This window comes from Acanthochromis polyacanthus, chromosome 8 (assembly GCF_021347895.1).
Source record: "Acanthochromis polyacanthus isolate Apoly-LR-REF ecotype Palm Island chromosome 8, KAUST_Apoly_ChrSc, whole genome shotgun sequence".
NCBI lineage: Eukaryota > Metazoa > Chordata > Actinopteri > Pomacentridae > Acanthochromis > Acanthochromis polyacanthus.
This window is the reverse complement of record NC_067120.1, coordinates 8,898,040-8,919,657: the sequence shown is the minus strand read 5'-3', so window position 1 is coordinate 8,919,657 and position 21,618 is coordinate 8,898,040. Positions and strand designations below refer to the sequence as shown.

The 21,618-nt window shown below is 40.8% G+C and overlaps 1 protein-coding gene across 2 annotated transcripts in view; it reads left to right on the top strand.

Moving 5' to 3' along the window:
* Positions 1-12,229, top strand: part of sema3ab (sema domain, immunoglobulin domain (Ig), short basic domain, secreted, (semaphorin) 3Ab) — a 57,652-nt gene extending 45,423 nt beyond the window's left edge. For both annotated transcript variants that reach the window (XM_051952233.1, XM_051952235.1), the window contains exons 6-17: positions 769-888; positions 2,004-2,146; positions 4,190-4,304; positions 4,414-4,483; positions 4,584-4,728; positions 4,841-5,060; positions 5,227-5,318; positions 5,418-5,459; positions 6,137-6,294; positions 7,602-7,669; positions 8,785-8,930; positions 9,257-12,229. In XM_051952233.1, coding sequence (XP_051808193.1) covers positions 769-888; positions 2,004-2,146; positions 4,190-4,304; positions 4,414-4,483; positions 4,584-4,728; positions 4,841-5,060; positions 5,227-5,318; positions 5,418-5,459; positions 6,137-6,294; positions 7,602-7,669; positions 8,785-8,930; positions 9,257-9,790 — 1,853 coding nt within the window. In that variant the 3' untranslated portion in view covers positions 9,791-12,229. The remainder of the gene's footprint in view (positions 1-768; positions 889-2,003; positions 2,147-4,189; positions 4,305-4,413; positions 4,484-4,583; positions 4,729-4,840; positions 5,061-5,226; positions 5,319-5,417; positions 5,460-6,136; positions 6,295-7,601; positions 7,670-8,784; positions 8,931-9,256) is intronic.
* Positions 12,230-21,618: the final 9,389 nt, after the last annotated feature.

Genomic DNA, 21,618 nt, shown 5'->3' with positions numbered 1-21,618 from the left:
ATACACTCTGCCGGTCTTGTGTGTCTTTGAGTAAAGTCATATAAATCCGTGTGAATCCAGAAACACCCTCCGCCTTGCTCTTTCATTGCAGCAGATATATAGGGTGTAAAGTCAGTGTGAATAACGGTACATGGTCATTCCTGTCATTCATTACAAGTGAACCTGCTTTTACACACTGGGAAGCCCTCATTGGCAAGACTGTAAACTCTATTTCAATCTGACTATACCCCCCTTTAAGTGGTAGGTGTGTGTAGTAGATGACACTTTAGTGACTTTTCTTTGCACTAAATCTCAATTTTTTGGCAAATAAAGCAGGGCCGTGCGAGCATGCCTTTTCTCTCTACCCCCAATTATTGCCAGTCACATTGTGTTATATCACACCGTTTAACCTAGCAGATGGCCATTTTCCAGCCCATCACCCCTCATCTCCTCTCTCTTTTCTCTCTGTTTTCTCACCAGCATTATTATGTACTCCCCCTGTCTCACACCTCTGTCCTGTCCCTTCTCATCTGACCCACCATCCGTTCATCCTCCCCTCGCTTCCCCTCTCAGCCCCCTCTACTGTGTTAATGTCGATTTCACACCCCTGATGTTCATCACGTCTGTCACCGCCTGTGTTCTCTCAGAGCTCGAAGTCTACCTGTACTGCTAAGCCCCCTGAACAATTCCTCTGACTTTTACACCTTCATCACCTGGGGAAAAATCACTGAAGACTGTTTTCTCATCTGGCATTACTATGCTAACACATTTTCTTCCCCCTTCTCTCAGATGGGGAGCTGTATGCTGGGACATCAGCGGACTTCATGGGGCGGGACTTTGCCATCTTTCGCACTCTCGGCAAGCATCACCCAATAAGGACAGAGCAACATGACTCCCGGTGGCTAAATGGTGAGAGAGACAAGCAATGCCACTCATTGTTTTCATTATGCAGTACTTCTAGCATCTTTAACTTTGCAAGCTGACTTTCAAATCTTAGTTTTGTTTTTGTTGGATCTGAGCGCAGCTTTCAACACATTTGATGATAGATGTTCACTGGGTTCCTCAGGGACATGTTAGGACAGTGAATTAATCAAACTGGATCTGCCGTTTGTGGTTTTACATCCTGTTTATTAAAGAAAACTACTCGTTAAACTGAAAAACTTGTGATACCAGTGACATCATATCTAATGCTGCTATTCTGATCTATACAGTTCCACAGAGGTCTCTTCTTATTTCTATTGTTTGGTACTGTTAGGTCTTAAGATTAATAGTTTTAATGTAATTATACACTTTTTTGCAGATGATACTTAGCTGCACTTGCCTGTTAAAGACAATGATCTCAGCAAATTAATTCTAAACGTTCATCTGGGCCGTGATAGATGGTGGCTCAATATGATAGAGAACAATAATAATTCAATAATAATGTCTGTGTTATTATTTCAAATATATTGTTACCATAATTTACAACACAGCTTGTAACTTAAATGAAACTCTGGCCATATTTCAAGGCAACTTTATACATGAATGCAGGTCATTCCAAAGGGCTTTCTTGTTCTTTCCGCTGTATATTATTGAAGTTCATTATTCTCCTGCTTCAGCCAAGGAGCTGTAGCTTGTCTGCACATCCCTCAAAATATTGTAGTCCAAACAAAGTGCAAGAAACGCATTATTCATTTGTTGGCCTCTCTCCCATGGAATTTAGGATTCAATAAAAAACATTTGTTATTACCTAACACAGCTCTATACAGTAAAGCCCCTGAGTAAAAGTCTGAAATGTTATCACTATATAGTTACTTTAAGGCTCTCAAGCTAACAAGTATTTTTATTGCATATTTCCAAAGCCTGTTTAGAAATGAAAGGATACAGAGCTTTTGCTGTCTTTACTGTTCTTCTCTTTACCTATTTCTTAGATTTTTAGTTATAAATGCTTTTATTAGCTATATATATTTTTTACAGTGGAACAATAGTTACATTTTTGCTTTGTTATAAACTTGGATTCACTGATGTCTGGGTGTGTCTTGCAGATCCCAGATTTTTGGGTGTTCATCTGATCCCAGAGAGTGACAACCCAGAAGATGACAAAATCTACCTGTTCTTCAGAGAGAATGCTATGGATGGAGAACATGCAGGAAAGGCCACACATGCTCGCATTGGGCAACTCTGCAAGGTACGCACATATGCATGGACACACAGACTGGCCCTCACACAGGAATATTCAGACATACACAATAGGTGAGAGACAAAGATACACATACCCTCACAGCGACATTTTGTGAAATAGCTTCTGTATCTGGAAAAACACTTGACGGGCGTCTGAGTGGCTTTCATAATGGCAGCTTTCACGAGCTGTTATTTGTGATTATTTTTAGCCTGGAGAAGAGTGGGCTTTGTTGTGTGTGGTACGATCGCCCCCGAAGACAGAAACCTGAGAGAAATGTTAAATGTCGCTTGAACCTGAGAGGGAAAGACACCATGAATGGCAGCACTGTCGTCCTAATGCCAGGCTTTGGCACTGATTGGGTTTGCTACACCCTTCTGCTCCAGGGGATGTTTATGTTAAACCACTGGCTTTGTGTCAGATTTCATGTTCCAAATCCTATTCTTATTCATTAGGCAGGCATTCAGTAAGCTGACTGTAGATCAGTGACTGATGTCCAGCCTCAGCCTTCCATTTAGCTGCATATCGTGCCTCCTTCCTAACAGCCTGATTACCCAGAATGTCAGGAATCTGCTGTCCTCAACACAAGACAAGCCATCCATTATGGATGATGTGGTATTAATTTGGCCTATGCATACTTGGACACATTTTAATTTACTGTCGTAAATCACCACTAAGTTTTATGAGCCAGCACTTTGTGCATCTGTGTTTGTGTGCTATATTCTGAGAGGCACACAGTCACACATTATTTGGATGTGTACTGAAACGCATACAATATGATACGACAGTCTTCGTTCTGCACAGCATCTAAAAATCCAGTTTTTAACAAAGAAAATGCATTTTAACAACGCAAAAGTGATTCTTCTGTTAAAGGATTAGGAGAAAGCATTTTCAAATTTTGTCTATATCTTCAACAATAAAATCTTCTTATTGTGATTTGAATAAGCTTTCTGGAGTACATCATTACTCTGACTCATGGAATGCAGACTTAAGCTCAAAATCTGGCATTTGTCACTGCTTCCTTCTGGATTTGACCGCTTTTAAAATCCTCTGGAACTTGAAAATGGCAGAAAAAGGTTTTGCAGAGGATTTGTATCGATTTATAAGGCATGTCCAAATGGTTCTCTCAGTGAATTTGCAATTTTATTTTGCCACCAAAGTAGCACTATTTTGCAGGGGCAACATCACTGCATCCTGGGCTCAGCACCATCCAAGACAATTGTGATTAGTTTAAAGAAATACACACAAGATGGAGCATTTTTTCCCCTAAAGCTGAATGATAATGATGTGCAGCCAGCCTGTTCTCCAACACTGAGGCAGTGTTGCAGAGATAGGTGTGGCAATATGAGAGTAGTATATCATATAAGGGGAGCTGACAGTGTATCAAAACAATGTTTCTAAGTTTGAAATATGCCTAGTGTAAAGAAAGATGATTCAGAATGTTCAGTGTCTTCATTAAATCCACTGTCCCAGATCCAACAAATACACATCATTCACTATGGCATGTATGTGTGTTGTCATGACAGTATTAGTTCCTGATGCATTGGCTACATCTACTGTAGCTTTGTGAGGAGCGTGTGTGTTTACATAACTTCTAAACTGGAGGTTTCTGAAAGTTCCTTGTCCTCATAAGGCACATCTTTGCATACTTTACAAGTTCCAGGATGACCACAGTGACAGTGGGCAAAATCTGAAGGGCTTTCTCACTTCTCTCCATGTCTGCTTTGTGTTATGAATGTAACATTGTGTCTATAGTATGCTTTAAGAGGTGTAAGGTGAAAATGACAGTATCAGTAAGGGTAAATGGATCGCATGCTCACATCATTCAGCTACAGGGTAATATTCTCAGTCCTCCATCAGCATCCACTGAATGCATTTTTTCACCGAAGGCTTCACTCAAATGCACAAACTAAAAGAATGTGTTTTTAAAATACTATGGCACTGGCATATAAAACCGGTGAATGTAACTGGAATGGAAAAATATGTGATAATTGTCTCAGTAGTTCTGCAATCTTCAAACAAATGAGCTTCTACATGTGATCTGTCCAACAGAATGACCTGGGAGGTCACAGGAGTCTGGTAAATAAGTGGACCACCTTCCTGAAAGCTCGGCTTATTTGCTCGGTGCCTGGCAGCAATGGGATAGACACACACTTTGATGAACTACGTGAGTGACTGCACGTGCTGCTTCGCACATCATTTCCCGAAGATGAAATGCTACCTTTTCAGTGGAAACTACTGTGTCTAATATATACTGCCTTCTCTTTGACTTTCAGAGGATGTTTTCCTCATGAGCACCAAGGATCCTAAGAGCCCGATCATCTACGGCGTATTTACAACTTCCAGGTACTGTCATGACATTGGAGTAGTTTTGTCCAAATCCCTTGATTGCATCTTTTGCGTTTTCATCAAGAATAAACCCTGTTTTTATCATTCCTTTCATTAGCAACATCTTCAAAGGCTCAGCTGTGTGTATGTACAGCATGACAGACATCAGGAGAGTGTTTCTGGGTCCATATGCTCACAGAGATGGACCCAACTATCAGTGGGTGCCCTTCCAAGGACGTGTTCCCTATCCACGGCCTGGAACAGTGAGTACAGTATGCTCTTTACAGGAGTATGAGCTTAACATGTGCATTATAAACTGAGTTCGGTGCTCTTTTATGTCCTACTGTAACAGTTAAAATGACCTTTTTTCTCCAGTGTCCAAGCAAGACATTTGGTGGATTTGACACAACCAAGGACCTCCCTGATGAAGTCGTAACTTTTGCCAGGAGCCATCCAGCCATGTTTAATCCTGTCTACCCTATTAACAATCGACCCATCATTGTCAAAACAGATGTGGATTATCAGTTCACTCAGATAGTGGTGGATAAAGTAGAAGCAGAAGACGGCCAATATGACGTTATGTTTATAGGCACAGGTATACAATTACATACACAAATAACAAATGGAATTGGATAAATAATACACATGTATTAAACTGAAGCGCAGAATAAATGATTGGTGGACTAATTAAGAGACAAAATGAGTGAGTAGACACCATAGAGTAGTATTAACTCAAGATGTGTGCTTTAATTGTGTCCTAGATATGGGAACAATTCTGAAAGTGGTGTCCATCCCCAGAGGCTCCTGGCATGACTTAGAGGAAGTCCTATTAGAAGAAATGACAGTCTTCAGAGTAAGTTATTCTAGCATCCCTAATATCATTTCTTAAGGAGACTGTAGAAACCATAAGAATGTGTGGTATAATTGAGATTTTCTGTTTTATTTGCTACAGGAGCCAACAGCCATTACAGCCATGGCACTTTCAACAAAACAGGTATGCACTGAAGCACTAAATGTGATTAAACATAAGTACCATCATCTATTGTTGTTGTGTTATTGTTGAGCTGGCTGCTGTAATCCGTGACTTTCCTAATTCAGGTTATCTTTCTATTAGCTATAGCGACATGTAATGGAGCAAAACACTGCAATCAGTGTAGTCACAAAAAAATTATGCACAAGTGCAGTGAAGGCTAAAGAGAAGTTTACTGGATTTCAGTGCAGAGAAATGTGCAGAAATGATATACAATAGAAACATTTTTTACAAATGACAACTGTTTCCACCATGTGTTTCTCGAAAACGTGCCTGAGAAAATTTTTTCTTATAGGTGACACACCTTGCTTAGGGGCAGAAAGAGGGAACAAAGGCACGTTTGTCTACTCTATTTAAACACTTTGAGATGAACCGACGTGTTATCACACAAAGATCTCAATTGTTGACTTTTGAGCAACAGTTTTAAATGCCAGGGAGAGAAAAGACGAGTCCGTTAATTGACAGGTAGGAGGGAGTGGAGCACCTGTAGTAAAAATGTCCACATATCTGACTTGTAATCTGAAACAAACATAGCTGTTATTTAAAGCATGTTATGCCGCCAAAACTAAAATCTAAACTGTCACTTCTATAACATCAGAAATCTGAATATCTTTATATTAATAAAATCTTTCTCTTTTCAGCAACAACTGTACCTGGGCTCAAACATCGGTGTGTCTCAGATGCCTCTGCACCGGTGTGAGGTTTATGGGAAGGCCTGCGCTGAATGCTGCCTGGCAAGGGACCCTTATTGCGCATGGGATGGCACAGAATGTTCTCGATACTTTCCCATGGCTAAGAGGTAGTGAATGCAGACTCCGTGTTCGTACTTGTCGTGTTGCCATCCTGTCACTTAGTTTTTGAAGCTGCTTAACGTCTTGTTCACAGCAGCTTTAAATGTTTGAGCAAGTTTTAAAGCTGGCTTACAATGCCTATTATATCTCCAATAACTGATATTTAAACACATCTGGTCGAATCTTGAAGCGAAACGCAACACAAATGCACAATTAGCACTTTGACTTCAAATATAGCTTAATGTAAATATTTTCAACACAAAAATCAATATATGTTCATTTGACCAACATGCTTTAGATTTAAACACCCCAAGAGTAGATTGCATGTCAGGACGAAGCTTATTTAAGAATTATGTATGTTTAACACACTGCCTGTGCTGTATCTGAGGGGATCAAACCTGATTATACTGTATAAAAGGGTTTTCACGCCCAGATTGAGGACATATGCAGCCAGGCTGAAATTTTGCGCTGGAGCTGAGGCACACTTATAGTGAAGGCTTTGTTTATTTGCCAACCCCCCCTAAAGGTATAGGTTCGTGTTTCTACCAGAAAGCTAGAAATATAATCTGCCTCATGTGTTTACTGTAAATGAGAACCAATGTCAGCGATGTCTGGAGGCTGCCTGGGTGAACCAGGGGTGAGGGAGGTGTTAGAGGTTCAGTGGTAGTGTGGTTATAGTAGGGGGCTGATGGTGTGTGTGTGTGTGTGTGTGTGTGTGTGCTTTGTGTGCAGCCTCCCACTCACGGCTTCATGGGGCTTATTGATTTAAACGCTAGCTGCACAGGATCCTGTTCTCACTGTTAGTTGGACTCTAGAGCCCTACACTCAGAACTAAACCAGCACCGAGAAAGCTCTTACCTCCAATTATCGGCACACAGGCTCTGGGTTACAACAATGGAAGGCAGACGGGGGAGAAATTACCAGTTTGCTTTGGTGTCTCCATAGCTGCTTCAGTTATTGTTTATAGAAAATATCCTCGGGGTAATGTTTGACACTAAACATGAAACTCCATCTCTTCTGTATCTGTAACCCAGAGAGATGACAGGCTGGAGTGATTGATTTAATTTTGGATTCCTCTGTCAAACACACCCTGTAATTAAAGATTTTCTACAGAGCTATGAGCTGCCTGCTGTTTATCTGTTTGTGTTGGCCTCCACTACTGCTGCATATCAAAACCTCATTCAAATACTCACCTACACACACAGAAACTCACTGAACATCTATATTTTTGTCTCTCACTCACACACAGACACACACACACACATGTTCAAAGTCTCTGCTGACTCATGAAGGTGTTATATTTGTGTTTCTGCAGGAGAACAAGGAGGCAAGACATCAGGAACGGAGACCCACTCACACAGTGCTCAGATCTGCAACACCATGGTACATTTGCAGGAAAAAAAGAAATGTTTTTCACAAACTGTGATACAATCCAGGCAATGTGCAACAAAATATGTGTGCTAATTGGGTTTCAGACATTGAAACTCCAAATGGTTCGCTGAAGCAAATAACAAATCGCAGCATGTCTGTTTTCAGTGGCTTTGAATGGTCTCAAAGCAGCTGCTGGCCATTCCTGACATGATCAAAAGAGTAGAGAAGCCAGCTGAATGTGTGTGGCGTTGTATTTGCGAGTTTTATGTGTTTTCTGGTGGTGTGAAGATTAGGGTCGGTCCATGTGAAGCTTATAATTAACATGGTCAAGATTCCTCCAAGCCTCCTCTCTGTCGCCAAGCCCTCCGGTCTGCTCCCCCGTCAGTGGCTTTAGTCCAAAAACAGGACTCCGACTGTGGTCTAATACACTCACTCGAGTGTTTAATTACGTTTTTTTTTTTTTTTTTTTGTCATTTAACTGAAAAAGACAAAAGAAAAATGCTGGAAATTTGAGAGAGTTCAGAGAAACAAAAAATATTACCTGTTGCCACTATTATAGCAAAGGCAACATAGCAAAGGCGACACCACTTTTAATTGCACGTTTTGGCAAAAAGATCTCATATACAAGCCTAAATGTAAGTGTTTTGAGAAAATTCTGTAATATATACTGGACTTCACTGGAGTTTGAATTACTAAATACACAATAAGATAAGATCAAACCGCACGAAAACTCTACAAAGCATTGCGAAAGCTCGACTCACAGGCCATCTCTTGCCGGTGGCTGCCACTGTGGTGGGAACTGCCTGTTCAGTGCATGATTAAATGTGATAAGAAAAGAGACAGCATTTTGTGACAAAATAATGTGAAATGCAGTCCCCGAACACAGGCAGTAATCAGAGAATGTTTTTTTTGTTGCTGTTTTTTTTTTTTTGTCACAGAGAAAAGTACAAAAACAGAAGGTTTTGAAAGTCACAAAGACTGGCTTTATAGAGCTGTTTCTAATCTTTCCCTGTAAAATAAATGACTGCACTCAGCATTCCATCACAGCCACAACCAGAAATGTCAGATACCAGAAATTTACTTTAACAACTTCATGCAGCTAATTTGGATTTGACTAATTTTTCTAGATGAACTCAGTGGACAGACGACCCTCGTGGATAAGACGGTGTATGGGGTGGAGAATAGCAGCACCTTCCTTGAGTGTAGCCCCAAGTCCCAGAGAGCCATGACGTACTGGCAGTATCAACACTCCGCCGATGACCGCAAACAAGAGGTTGGCACCACCTCAGCACAAACCTAATCTGTTTTGTTGAAATAAACTTAGATACAGATCTGTCTGCAGTGAATGTACTTCTTAATAAGAAGACATTGCACTAGACAGTTGAGTATCATATTTTATTTATATTCAGTGCTATAGTTGTCTCAAGTGAGATAAATTTATTGTAATTAAAACAGAAAAGTGCACCATAGCATATCAGATTTTTGAGCAACAAGATATCATAATAGCTTATTTTGATGTGCTGAATCTCATTTCTTTTCTGTCTTTATCTCTTTGTCCTTCACTCTGTCTCCATCGCCTCCAATTTTCTCACTCTGCAGATCAAATCAGACGAACGTTTCATCCGCACGGACCAGGGCCTCCTGATTCGTACTCTGAACAAGAAGGATTCAGGCATTTACCTGTGCCAGGCGGTGGAACACGGCTTCATGCAGACGGTTCTAAAGGTTAACTTGGAGGTCATCGACACGGACCGCCTGGAGGATCTTCTGCATCGTGATGAAGAGGCAGCAGCCAGCATCCCCTCCCAGGACTTTTCCTCACCAAGAGAAACCCCCAATCAAAAGCTTTGGTACAGAGACTTCCTGTCTTTGGTCAATCACCCGACCTTGAATAGCGTGGACGAGTTCTGCGAGCAGGTTTGGAAAAGGGAGAGGAAGCACAGGAAGCAGAAAGCTCACCTGGTGCAGCAAGTACAACTACACCAGCAGCAGCAGCAGCAGAAGGTTGTGATGAACCCTCACAACCACATGCATGCTCAGGGGCTGGCGGCCAAGTGGAAACACCTGCAGGAGAGGCAGAAGGGACGCAACCGCAGGACCCATGAACTGGAGAGGGCTCCCCGCAGTGTCTGACCTACAAAGCTTGACTTTTAACACTGAGACTTGAAACCACACCCATTCTATAAACCTGATTAACTTATCATGTTTTTCATCGTTCGTTCTGAGATACAGACTTCTTCCACAAAGACTGGATAGAAAAGTAAAGCTGCAAAATGCGACCCTGGTCTGCCAGCTGGTGTGTTCTGTGCGTGGGCAGCCATGTTTACAGAACGCCAGTGCGGAGGACTGCAGGAAACAGGATGTTGTATCACCCCAGTCCATTGAAGCATATTATCTCAGCTGGCCTCTGTGGCCCTGAACTCTACAGAGGGACAGTGTCAGCCAGCACAAGAACTGGATGCATTTACCCACACTACAGACATGACTGACTCTTTGTGGCGATGGCTGTGGCAATGGCATTGTCATGGCATGTTAGTTAGCTGTCTTTGTCAGTGTGCAGATGAGTACCTAAAAAGACGTGAACATGTCTTTTCTATGACATAATTATGAAATGTGGATGAGATTCTGTTAAAACAGTCTGAAGAATAAACTGACCTGCAGTGGAATCACAACAGCAAAATAAGCGAAGCTGATGAAAAGGACACTATGGAATATGATCATTTTTTGGTAGTATTACTGGGTAATTCAGTCAACAGGAGAAATATAAATGCCCGAGCACTGCAAGAAACTAGGAGGAACACTCATTATTTGATCAACAAATCTAATTATGTAACTATGATGTGTAAATATTGTATTCTACAATGTCTCCTCGTACTAAAGGGAATGGCTTGCAGTCTTCTAGTAGCTTCATGTTGTTTTACCCAGAACACAAATGTATTTAAGAAAAAGTCAAAAACAGGGAGATTTTGTACTAGTCCATGTGTCTATACCCTAGATAAGCTTCCCAAACAAAGAGAGGCTAGATTTTTTTGTTTACGTTGTCATATATTTTTTTGTTAATCATCATCTTTCTAGTCTCAACATTTATAAGTATAGTGTCACTTTATATGGAGGTCTGCCAGCTGCATCATATCCGTGCGCAAAATGTCAGAGTTCTTCCGTGTTTATTTAATTATACTTTGTAAGCGATTTGTTTCCACTACTTGTGTATTTATTGATATACAGCTCTGTACATTATGAAAATATTTTTTGATGTGCAGACTTTTTCTTTTTGCAAAGCATCATTTGGTTTTTATTAATTTGATTTTCAGGACCAATCTCGTTAAAAAAAAAAGAAAAAAAAACTGTATTATCACAAATACTGTAGTAAGACTGGACGTTATTTATCAGTTTTGGTCAACATCACCTGCATTACATATCAAATACACTGAGCAATAAGCCAGTATACATACTGTATTTTTCTTCCACATTTAATGCCTCATATCCATATTCTTCACAGGCAGTGCATTGTGACAGCTTCATTTCACTGCATGTAACATTAAAAAAAACAACAAAAAAAACTGTAGTTTTTCCCAGGCTGCACAGTGGTTTTTGGTGGTTAGCACTGTTGCCTTGCAGCTAGAAGATCCCCAGTTTGCATCCCGGCCTTCAGGGGATCTTTCTGCATGGAGTTTGCATGTTCTCCCTGTGCATGTGTGTTTTCTCTGGGTACTCCGGTTTTCTCCCACAGTCCAAAAACATGCTGAGGTTAATTGGTAACTCGAAATTAATCATAGAATGCGAGTGTGATTGTTTGTCTCTACATGTAGCCTTGTGACAGACTGGCGACCTGTCCAGGGTGTCCCCTGCCTTCGCCCGAGTCAGCTGGGATAGGCTCCAGCCCTCCTGCAACCCTAATGAGGGTTAAGCGGTGTATAGATAATAAATGGATAGTTTTTCCAGAGTACAACATCATTTTATTAAACAATGCACACACAAACACAAACCTGGAATGTAGCTGTGAACATCATGTAAATATAAATAGTATGGTCTATGTTTGACAAATATGACACTACGTACTAGTGCATGTGAATACTATTGTAGTGTTCCTGTTTTGCTATGGCGATAATATACTAGTCTGATGTTGTCACCGTTAAGATGTTGTTTGCTTCTGCAGTACACAATAGTTACTATTTCAAAGATGTACATACTATTTCTGTTAGGACTCTAAACTGTATACTTGATATAAATAAGAACTAAACAGGATCTCTCGATGGATCGCAACGTCCACAGACCACTTTGAAACACGACCGTATGTCAGATAATCTTGTGTAATGAGTGTTTGCAAGCTTCATCTACTTTGTGGAAATCATTACAAAGGAAGATGAGAAACAGTTGAAGCCGGCCTTAAGAGATTTTTGGCTAATGAAACAAGTTGAACACCAGAGTTGTGGATTATGATGAGATCATCATAAAATGTAGGGGACCTGTCTTGGAAGTGAGGAAATGAAGTGCTGCTGTTGCTGCTTTTTGGCATGATGATGATGATGGTGGTGATGTATTCTACTGATCTAATAAATGTGTCTTCATAAAGTGCTGCCTTCATTAAATCTGTTTTTAATATGTCTTGCTGCTATCATGGTATATAGCGAATTCCTGCAGCGTAGATTATCAGATTAGATTTTTGATCACCTCGCTGTCTATATTTCCATATTAATGAGGAAAACTTTTAATAACTTGTACAACTTATCCTTAATATTAGGATTTATTACTTGTCTTTTCTCCACCTTGACAAGAGCTGTGTACTGACAGCAAAAGTTGGCTAATTAGTGATTTAACCAGCAGAAGCGATTAACATGACGGATAAATATATTAAAAATCAATGTGATTTAACGAGACAGCCCAAGTGTCTCTTCTACTGGCTGCTGGAAATGAAGCCATGTACTACGGTGTGCCTCAGGCAGTAGAGGAATTACTGTAAGTTGATATTAAGACCTTGATGGGCGACGTGGTTTGAATAATACATGAGATCCCCACATTCTCTTACTGACGCCAAGCTGTTATTTGCATACTGACAGCAGCTGGTGTTTAAAATAACATTTGAACTTGGCTTCCTATGTCAGCAACTCAAACAGAATCAGTATAAAGAAATACCAAAAATCCATTCTCAAGGGTTTGACAGAACTCTGTCTTAGTAAGTCCTGCAATAAAATATCAACTTTGCTGTACTACTGCCCTCTGGTGGTTCTAACACATATTTATTAATAGGTGGAAAAAGTGATTTCACATTTTCCATCTGTTTCTACAGCATATGTGTTTAGCATAAATATGGCAGCCCTGAGGCTCACAATGAAAAACACAGCATACTTCTTACTATTATGATACCTGAGTTTCTGTTGACACTTTCAGTCCAAGGTCAAAGGTCAGGCAGTGTATGTCTCACCTGGGCTTTGACTTTGACCTCTGTAGTCATTTCAAGTGCTGCTATGGGGCCTCATGTGCTTCAGTCCAAATAGTCTCATACACACGTCAAAGGTGAGGTTCTAGTGTTGAATGGGGAGAACACACACTTTCATGTGAAAAGTGATAGATGCCCTTGGACATTTGAAAGCAGCCACTGTGCCACTACTGTTATTAGAACACATTTCTTTAAGTTATCTGAGTGCATTCGTGGGTCTACCTGTGTGGCTGTGTAAAAAATAAATAAACCAAAGTTAACTGTGGGTCAGGAATACGGTCTGGTAATGTGAACCTGCTTTGGTATGGAAGGGTGAACTTAAGTGTATACATAAAAAGCAATACTGTATCATACTGTAAACAAGAAGTACAGCATTGGATTATTAGATTAGAGGTACATTAGATTAGATTTTGGCAGCGACAGCCTTGTAAACCACAAATAGCCAAGTGCATCCTTTATTGTATCCTTATGAAAGAAATTCCTCTATATAATGCACAATTTGGACATGTTGCCATTAAGTCTTATTAAGATGAGTATGCAGTGCTTTTCACAAATAGTACGTGACAGGATTACTCATGGTATTGCAGCCATACCAGTAACACAGTGTTTGACTGCCCTCCGGTGGCTGAGGGGACCTCTGTTCAGTTCCAACATTCCCCTCAGCGTGATGGAAATTAGAAACTCCCTTTGACTCCCAGCCAAAGGCCATGGATGAGTGAGAAGGACCGCCCTGACACTCACACAAAGGACCACTACACCCAGTGGAAAAACTGATATATGACTGACAGAACAGGAGAGAAGGAATACAGAAAATAGGGACAAGTTAATAATCTTGCTGCTGCTCTTGTACTGAAAATGCTCCAGTACTTTCAGTGTGTTTTTGGAGAGCATTTGTCAGTATTAAATCCAATTTGACTCAATTCAAGAGGAGAAAAATAAATCTGACAAGCATGCACTGTAGAAATCGGATAACTGGAGAGAGAGAGAGCGTGTGATTAATCACCTTGTCTGGATCATTATGCGAAACTCATCTTTCCCACAAAAGGTGCTTTGAGTTGAGTAAGAGCACATGTTAGCAATGCAGACACCAAACATGAGACTCTTTTCCTCAGACAGTCATCATCTTTTACGGTTGATGCATCGTTTACTGTAGCTGTGGGGAAAAAAAAGACATCGGTGTAGTCTCTCCTATCTGGGGGCTTGGGAATATGAAATAGAACAAAGAGAGTCATTTATTTTACACTTGTGATGCTACCCTGGGCTGATGCTTCACTAGACCCAGTAGGACTCCACTGGAAACATGTACACACATGCACTGATCACAGGTGTGTTCCAGCTGGTCTGTTCTGGGTCACCTTCAGAGACAACACGCCAGAAGATTTATGGAAATTTCAGAAGGTAGATGATTTGGCAAGCTATAACATATACATACATACTGTCTTATTTTTGGATTGCAAGCCAATCCAAAGGAATACCGCCAATGTTTCAGCCGTTTTCCTAAAGGAGGTGATGCCACACAGCTGGGAACTGTGGGAAAGGCTGAGTTACCCAAATACAAGCCACTCAGCCACAACACATTTGACATCTACTCAACCAAAGCATGACCCTGGTGGCATCCAGTCCATTAGCCAGCCTGTCAATATGACAAACCTCAGTTGTCCAACCTCATAGCAGAATATGGCACATCACCATGCTTTCTGAATGAGGTAATAATCATTTTTCCCCCTTGCTGTCACTTCATCAAAGGGTTGTGGATTTCTTGCAGCGTCCTTGTCATCGTCATAGAATCAATGCAAGTGGGAGGAGCACACATGTCAGGGTGGTATAAACTTATTTTATAAACTTATTTTTTGAAAAACCTCATTTAGAAGATGATGGCTGAGGTTGAGGGGTTACAAGGTCACTAATGGATAATTTTAAAACATGATCGGGTTTGTGTGTGCTGCTCTTTGCTAGCGTGCTAACTGTGTGTTAGCATATAGATGCACATACTTTGCCCCGGGTAAAGTAGAGGACACAGTATTTAACTGTGGCAGCTGTGACAGTTTGGCAGCAGTAGTGCTGGTGGAGTGCAATAAAGCTGGCAGAAACTTTGAGTGCCTTTTTGCTATGAGTGACAGAACGGCACGAGAGGATTAGACTCGAGGTATGACAAGACCGTTAGCTCATTTCCGATATGGAAAAGACTTGATCTAATGTTGTCTTTATGAGTGTCACGTAGAGTAATGCAGTCACTCTTATGGGACTCTTGTGAAACAAACATCTGTTGATTTCACAGATTCTCATGCTATATGTTTTGCCATAAATTAAGTTTAGAATGACTTTTATTGTGAAATATAAGCACTTTCCCCCCCAGATAGTTTCAGATAGTTAATATTCAGATGAAATAAATAGGAATTCTTCTGTGCAATAGTTGAAAGAGACAAACAGGTCCATATATACACACACACACTTGCACCACATATATTTGCAATGGCTAACCTTTTGTGACATGTCGAACTATAAAACATTTTTCGGGAGCTAATCTCAATATAACTCTAAATATGAAGTGTTTTATTGCGTTCTCGTAGTACAACTTAATTACACTGTAAACTGTGGGCATCTTAAGTGCTGCCCCCACAACTGTGACAACTCAGAAGCACAAAACTCCAATTTGAATCAGACACCAGCTGAATACAGAGCAAACAAAAGACGAGTCAAGTCTATTTATTCCTTTGCCATTCACACTTGACTCATCTAGTTCACTTTCCAACCTACAATTACGCTGAAATATGTGTCACCATGAATGGCAAAGCATGCTAAGTGTGTTTGCAAGCTTCCTGAACTGTTTATCCAGTGGCAACGATATACATGGCAGTAAATCAATGCACATGTTCTGTTATTGTCTAGACAGGCCAATATTACTACTGGCAAGAACACGAGTTTGGGTGAATCTAGATGACAAAGCAAGCGTGAGTGTTTAACCACTAAGGCATAGTAAGATTGATGATCGGCGATGCGGACGAGGGTTAGCTGGAAATCTACTTTCCAGTTCTCATTTGCACATGATTTTGGCGAAATTTGTTGGTAGACTTTGTGTTAGTGGAATGTGGGGAAGAAGAAAAAACAAAAAAAAAACAGAATCTGATAAGAAGAACAAAAGATGATCAAAGTCTTCAAGGCAAATGCTGCTGGGCAAAAGTAGAAATCAGTCTGAAAGCATGACAGAGGTGATGAAAACAAAAGCATGAAAGCTGCTGAAAGGAGCTGATGAGATCGGATCAGACAATGGGTGAATGAGGCCTCTGGCTTGACCTTAACTGACCCCGAGATGGGTCAGAGGCGCAACAAAGAGCAGAGGTCAATTCATCCACAGAAATATGTCTCGGTAGCCTGCCATGTGTCTGGCTGCTCCCTTCCACACTTCTAATCTGTAACTGATTGAGGTTTGCTTCAGAGGGGTTTAACTGGAACTCCTGGAACACATCACCCTGCAGGGGGGCTTAGCTTTGTGTCATTCTGGGTGGAAACCAGCTCCCAAATCCTATTTAATATTACAAGAACTCCTCATTTGAAAGCAACAGAGCCTTTCAAAAATATTAATAAAATCACGAGCAAAGTATTTTTCCAAATGTAACGTCATTTTAAAACCTTGACTAATGTTATCTGCAGTTGGAAGAACATACAAATAAATCCCCCTCTCCACTGCTGCTCCCTCCAGTCACCCATCACTGGGTTGCACAGTTTCCCACATGTGAAAAAAAAACTGTTTATGATAAATTGGAAATAAGGAAACATAAACATTTAATCCCAAAATTCATCTTCATCAACACAGATAGCGATGTCACACATACATTACAGAGAAAATCATTTATGCATCTACTTGTCATATTCTCAGTTTATATGTGATTAAATGGACTATCTGTAAAACATATTTTGCAAACAAAACTTTATGTGTTGACAAAGAACCGTTTCGTATTAGGAAAAGTTAAAAAAGAAATCATTGGATGTTAAAATTTATGAGTTCTTGGACGAAATCGTTTTCTTGCTGCAGTTTGCATTTTCAGGAGCAGAAGGACTCATGCGTGTCTTATTGACAGGTATATAGAGTTATGTATTTTATTAAATTCCAGTGGGGAATTATCTTGTTAGAGCAGCCAAGTCATGTCAGGCACAAAGTACAGTAAAAAGTCGACATGCACCCCTCACAGATGTGGCTGGTTGTTAAAATGCAGGTGGTGCGAACAGCTGAAAAGGCTCATTAGGCACTTCTGAAACGAGGCTGTTTTCCTGATCATTTTGATTTATTGATCCCCGTCAGAATGTGAGGAGAAAACTTCCCACAAAAGTGCTATAATTGGAGCTTTATTTACAGGTGTAAGCTTTGACGTGTTTTCGTGGCTAAATTTAACCATTAGCTAAGCTTTTCATGTGGTGATCATGTGAAAATAGCTCATATGTTTTGTGCTGTTGTCATATTATCCAATTAGTGGTGGAGGAAAGAAATTCTCTCAGCCACCGCACAATTGACTGTTCAGAGTTCATGCCGGTTGTGTGAGACTTCCCTGATGAGTATTCACTGGCGGTTCATGATATGCGACCCAAAACAAGTGTGTTTTGTTCCAGGAAAAGTGTTTGTCAGTTGACAAAAAGCGTTGATTTTATTGACTCTGAAAACCCCAATGTTTACCTCGTCTTCTCCTCACATGCCAAAGCGGATCTTTGTTGGTTTTTGTGGAATTGTAAGTCCAGTAATTATAGACACGCGGAATGACAAACAAAGCTGATGGAGGTTAAAGAGGCATGAAAAAAGGCAGAAATGCAGATGTAAGCCTTACTGGCACTTCTGCCACACTGGCGTCAGTCTGAAATACGGTAGTTCGTTTTGTTTTGTTTTTTTATTTGTAAGGCTTCATTGATGTAGGACTTTATTAGACCACTGAAACAGGGTGTTTCAGTTCGAGAAAGGCACGTGTTGATTTCAAATAAATAGCCTGATATTTAAAAAAATGTGCTTCATGCCACTCTCACATCTGTATGTAACAACATTCCTGCAAATAAAGGTAAAACAGGTAAATTAAACAAGATATAAGGTCTATTTTTGAGCTTTAGAACCAGTCAGAGTAACTATTCCCACTGTTTTCAGTCTCTAAACAAATGCTGATAATGGTATCCCCAAATGTCAAAGTATGGCTTTAAGATAAAGGCGATTTGTTTCTCCAACATTATGATACTGCCTAACATATTCTCATATCTGTGTGTATTTATGTCCATGAAAATGCCCACACATAAAGCATATCAGTTTGTTTAGAAATCTCTGGAATATGTCTCCTCCTTGATCTAAATGACTGCTAAAGGTTATTCATCAGAGTGAGGGTGAAATGTAAACGTAGTGACATCTGCAGATGGATGAACAGGAGATTCTGACACAAGCCACTGATAGTGTAACTTAAAGCAGTCAGGGTGATAAAGTGTGGGTTAACGGGTTAACTGATAGTTCTGCCAGAATGAACAACACATCTGGTGCACTGGCTCAGTACCCTCCACCAAATCCTCATCTACCCACTCACGTTCTTAATCATGTTTGACAACGACGAACACACACAGCTTGTCATTGTGCGTGTGTGTGCAATGGATGTGTCTGAAGCACAGTGAGACTTGTTAGTACAGAAGAGTTGCCTCACACCTCCGTTTCTGATAAGCAAGGCCCGAATTTAGAGAAGGATGTTGATTTGATAAGTATCTGGTGAAATGCAGGAAACACACTAGACTGTAATTTACTAAGAGAGACATACCAGCTTGAATATACAGCCCTAGCGTGACTCATACTCTTAATTCATGGATGTACTAGTTTTCAAAGCATTTGGTCCCAATTAAGCTAATTTTGTTTTCAGTTTCGGTCTCTCTCAATCACACAGAGGTTTCTTTTTTAACACAGTAGATTTTATTTGTCAGATTGATTGAGCAATTAATGTTGGGGTAAAACATGGGAGAGGCCCTTTATTGGTCGCAGGTATTCAGTCCATGTAGGATTTTAAGTGACTCTTACAGCTTCTGAGCTATTTCAAAGTGCCACAACGTTTTCTTTGTAGCAGTGGTGGATGGCCGTCCTGCCCTGGAGCAGGAAGTGAGCACTGATTCAATTTACATGTTACTATTCATATTTCATAAACACAGAGGTGCATGCATAAACATATGCACAGTGTCCGGCACACGCATACGTCATGCACTCACACACACCATCAAGCAACACATGCATTTACATCTTCAGTAAGGCCAGTTCTGTTCTGCAGGGTTTTCTTTCAGCATAGCATGGAATAATGTCTGTTTTGAGCCAATGTACAACACTGCATTTCCCCTCAGTGATTAAACCTTTGCTGCTTTTCCATGTATACACCCTTGTGTTTTAGTTTTAGTGATAAATGAAATGTCTGACATTTCAGTGTGAGCATAAAACGCTAACCACTGAGGCAGAAAAAAACAGCCATAAGTACATGCTGAGGGCAGATGTTTAGTCTATGCTTCTCACCATTATTATTATATCAATCTCTATTTTGCCTGCCAACAGTAATCACAGCTGAGTGTGTTTTCGAGCTGAGGCAGAGACAGGACTACATTAAAGAAAGTGGCCTGTTTTTTCGATCCAAAACTTTTGCACATAAATACAGCTGTGTCACTGTGCAAAGCATGAAAGATGACAATGCACAGGGGGATAAATGGGTACTTCCACATGTGTGCCTGTTTTTTAATCTTGCCAACATTCACCTGTAAGCACATAAACACAAGCACACAATACACATGCATTCCCAAAAGGCACACCTTCACCCAGTCACCGGTGGATTATGTGACGGTTACCATGATGATGGATGAGAATACACATGAGGCCAGGTGGTCACTTCCACATATCACTCCAGAGGCGTAAGCCATTCCTTCTTTTCACCATCTGTGACTGCAGAGCACTGGCTTTCCCATTAGCCTATAACTAAGAAATATGTCCTGAGGGCCGACTCATAGGAAGCAAGGACAGCCAAAATAGTGGCTACATAGCTTCATTGATAGTAGCTGAGCTGGGATGACACATCATGGCTCCTGGCATTATATTTGGCAGCAAGAGAATTTATTTACCACACTTTGGTGCCACAGACACTCAAGCGAGAAGTGCACCTACTTAGCGCCTCACCTGAGGGTTAGCAGCACTCGGTTGGAGAGATGTGAGGAAATAATGGGCTGTAACAGAATGTGCACAGACTTATTTCCACTTATCTATAGACATATGTTAAAAGTGGTTCTGAGTATGAGTTCATATGCGTGAAGGTGTGCACCGTGGGTTTTATACTGTAATGCTCGCACTCAGCAGACACAGCTAAGCCAACCATAACACACCTGGCTTGCAGTCAGAAAAGGCAGCCGCTTGATTTTCTCCCAGTTCGTTCATCTGTGGCTAACAGCGACTTCCTCTCTCTGCGTGGTATCACACATATTGAAACTCGAGCTCCCTGACGGAATATACAAACTGCAGAAACAGGTTAAGCATTTGTGTGTTTAACTTAGCCACCAATTCAAGTTATATCTCACAGTGTAATTGTAAAAGCGCTGCTACCTGCCTTCAGACTGTGACTGATGTCTCTGTAGTGTGTGTGTGTACACTTACTGGCCATATGATAGCCACCTGTGTAAACGGCTGGAGTATATCATGACTCTGAAACACTGGATCCTCAGAGTGCTCCGTCTGTTGCTGCGGGAGACCAGAGACATGACCTCTCTGTAGCAGAGGGCAGCTCTGCAGGCGGTCAGCAGTAGACATACACTAACATACACACAGTTTTATGCATAAATACATGCATGCATGCTCACTCATTTAAGTTTATCTTGCTTTTAATCTCTTTATTCCTTTCCTCTCTTACATCTTGCAGTTTAATGCATAAAGCTAGAGAACTCTGCATGGAGACAAAAACAGAGCTTGTGTGTTTACTGTGTGCTACATGGGAGGGCAGGAGGTGTGTGTATGTGTGTCTCTGCAGGTCAAACAGGAGGTGAGAAAAGCTTCTGTTGAACAGGGTGCATATTGACACAGCATTACCAAGAATGAAAATATTTTCTGTGGTCAGTGAGCATGAAAGCAACGCCGCCAGACATTTGGACATGGCCTATTCAAACAAAGGTTCGACATCAGCACTCAGTCAAACGCACGTTCACACACTCGGGCTTCAAAAAACAGCAACTATTGTATGAAGACATTTGGTGATGTGTCAGGATACGGGTTAAAATTCTGTGACCGTGAATTTCAGCATCATTGAAATTTGATGCATTTACAGAGTGCAGATACTGCGGAGCCGGTATCGCTGCAGTGCATTACACTACTGAATAAAAATTCCAGGTATTGGTGGAATCCCAGGGACACAAGTAAGAGGACAGAATTTCAATGGAGGTGGTAAGAAAGCGATTGTATGGCTGCTGTGGTTAATATGTGCAGGAGTGCTGCATGGGAGGGCCCTTGGTACAAGCAGAATCATACTAATGGAAACATCAAGGGCTGAAATTACAC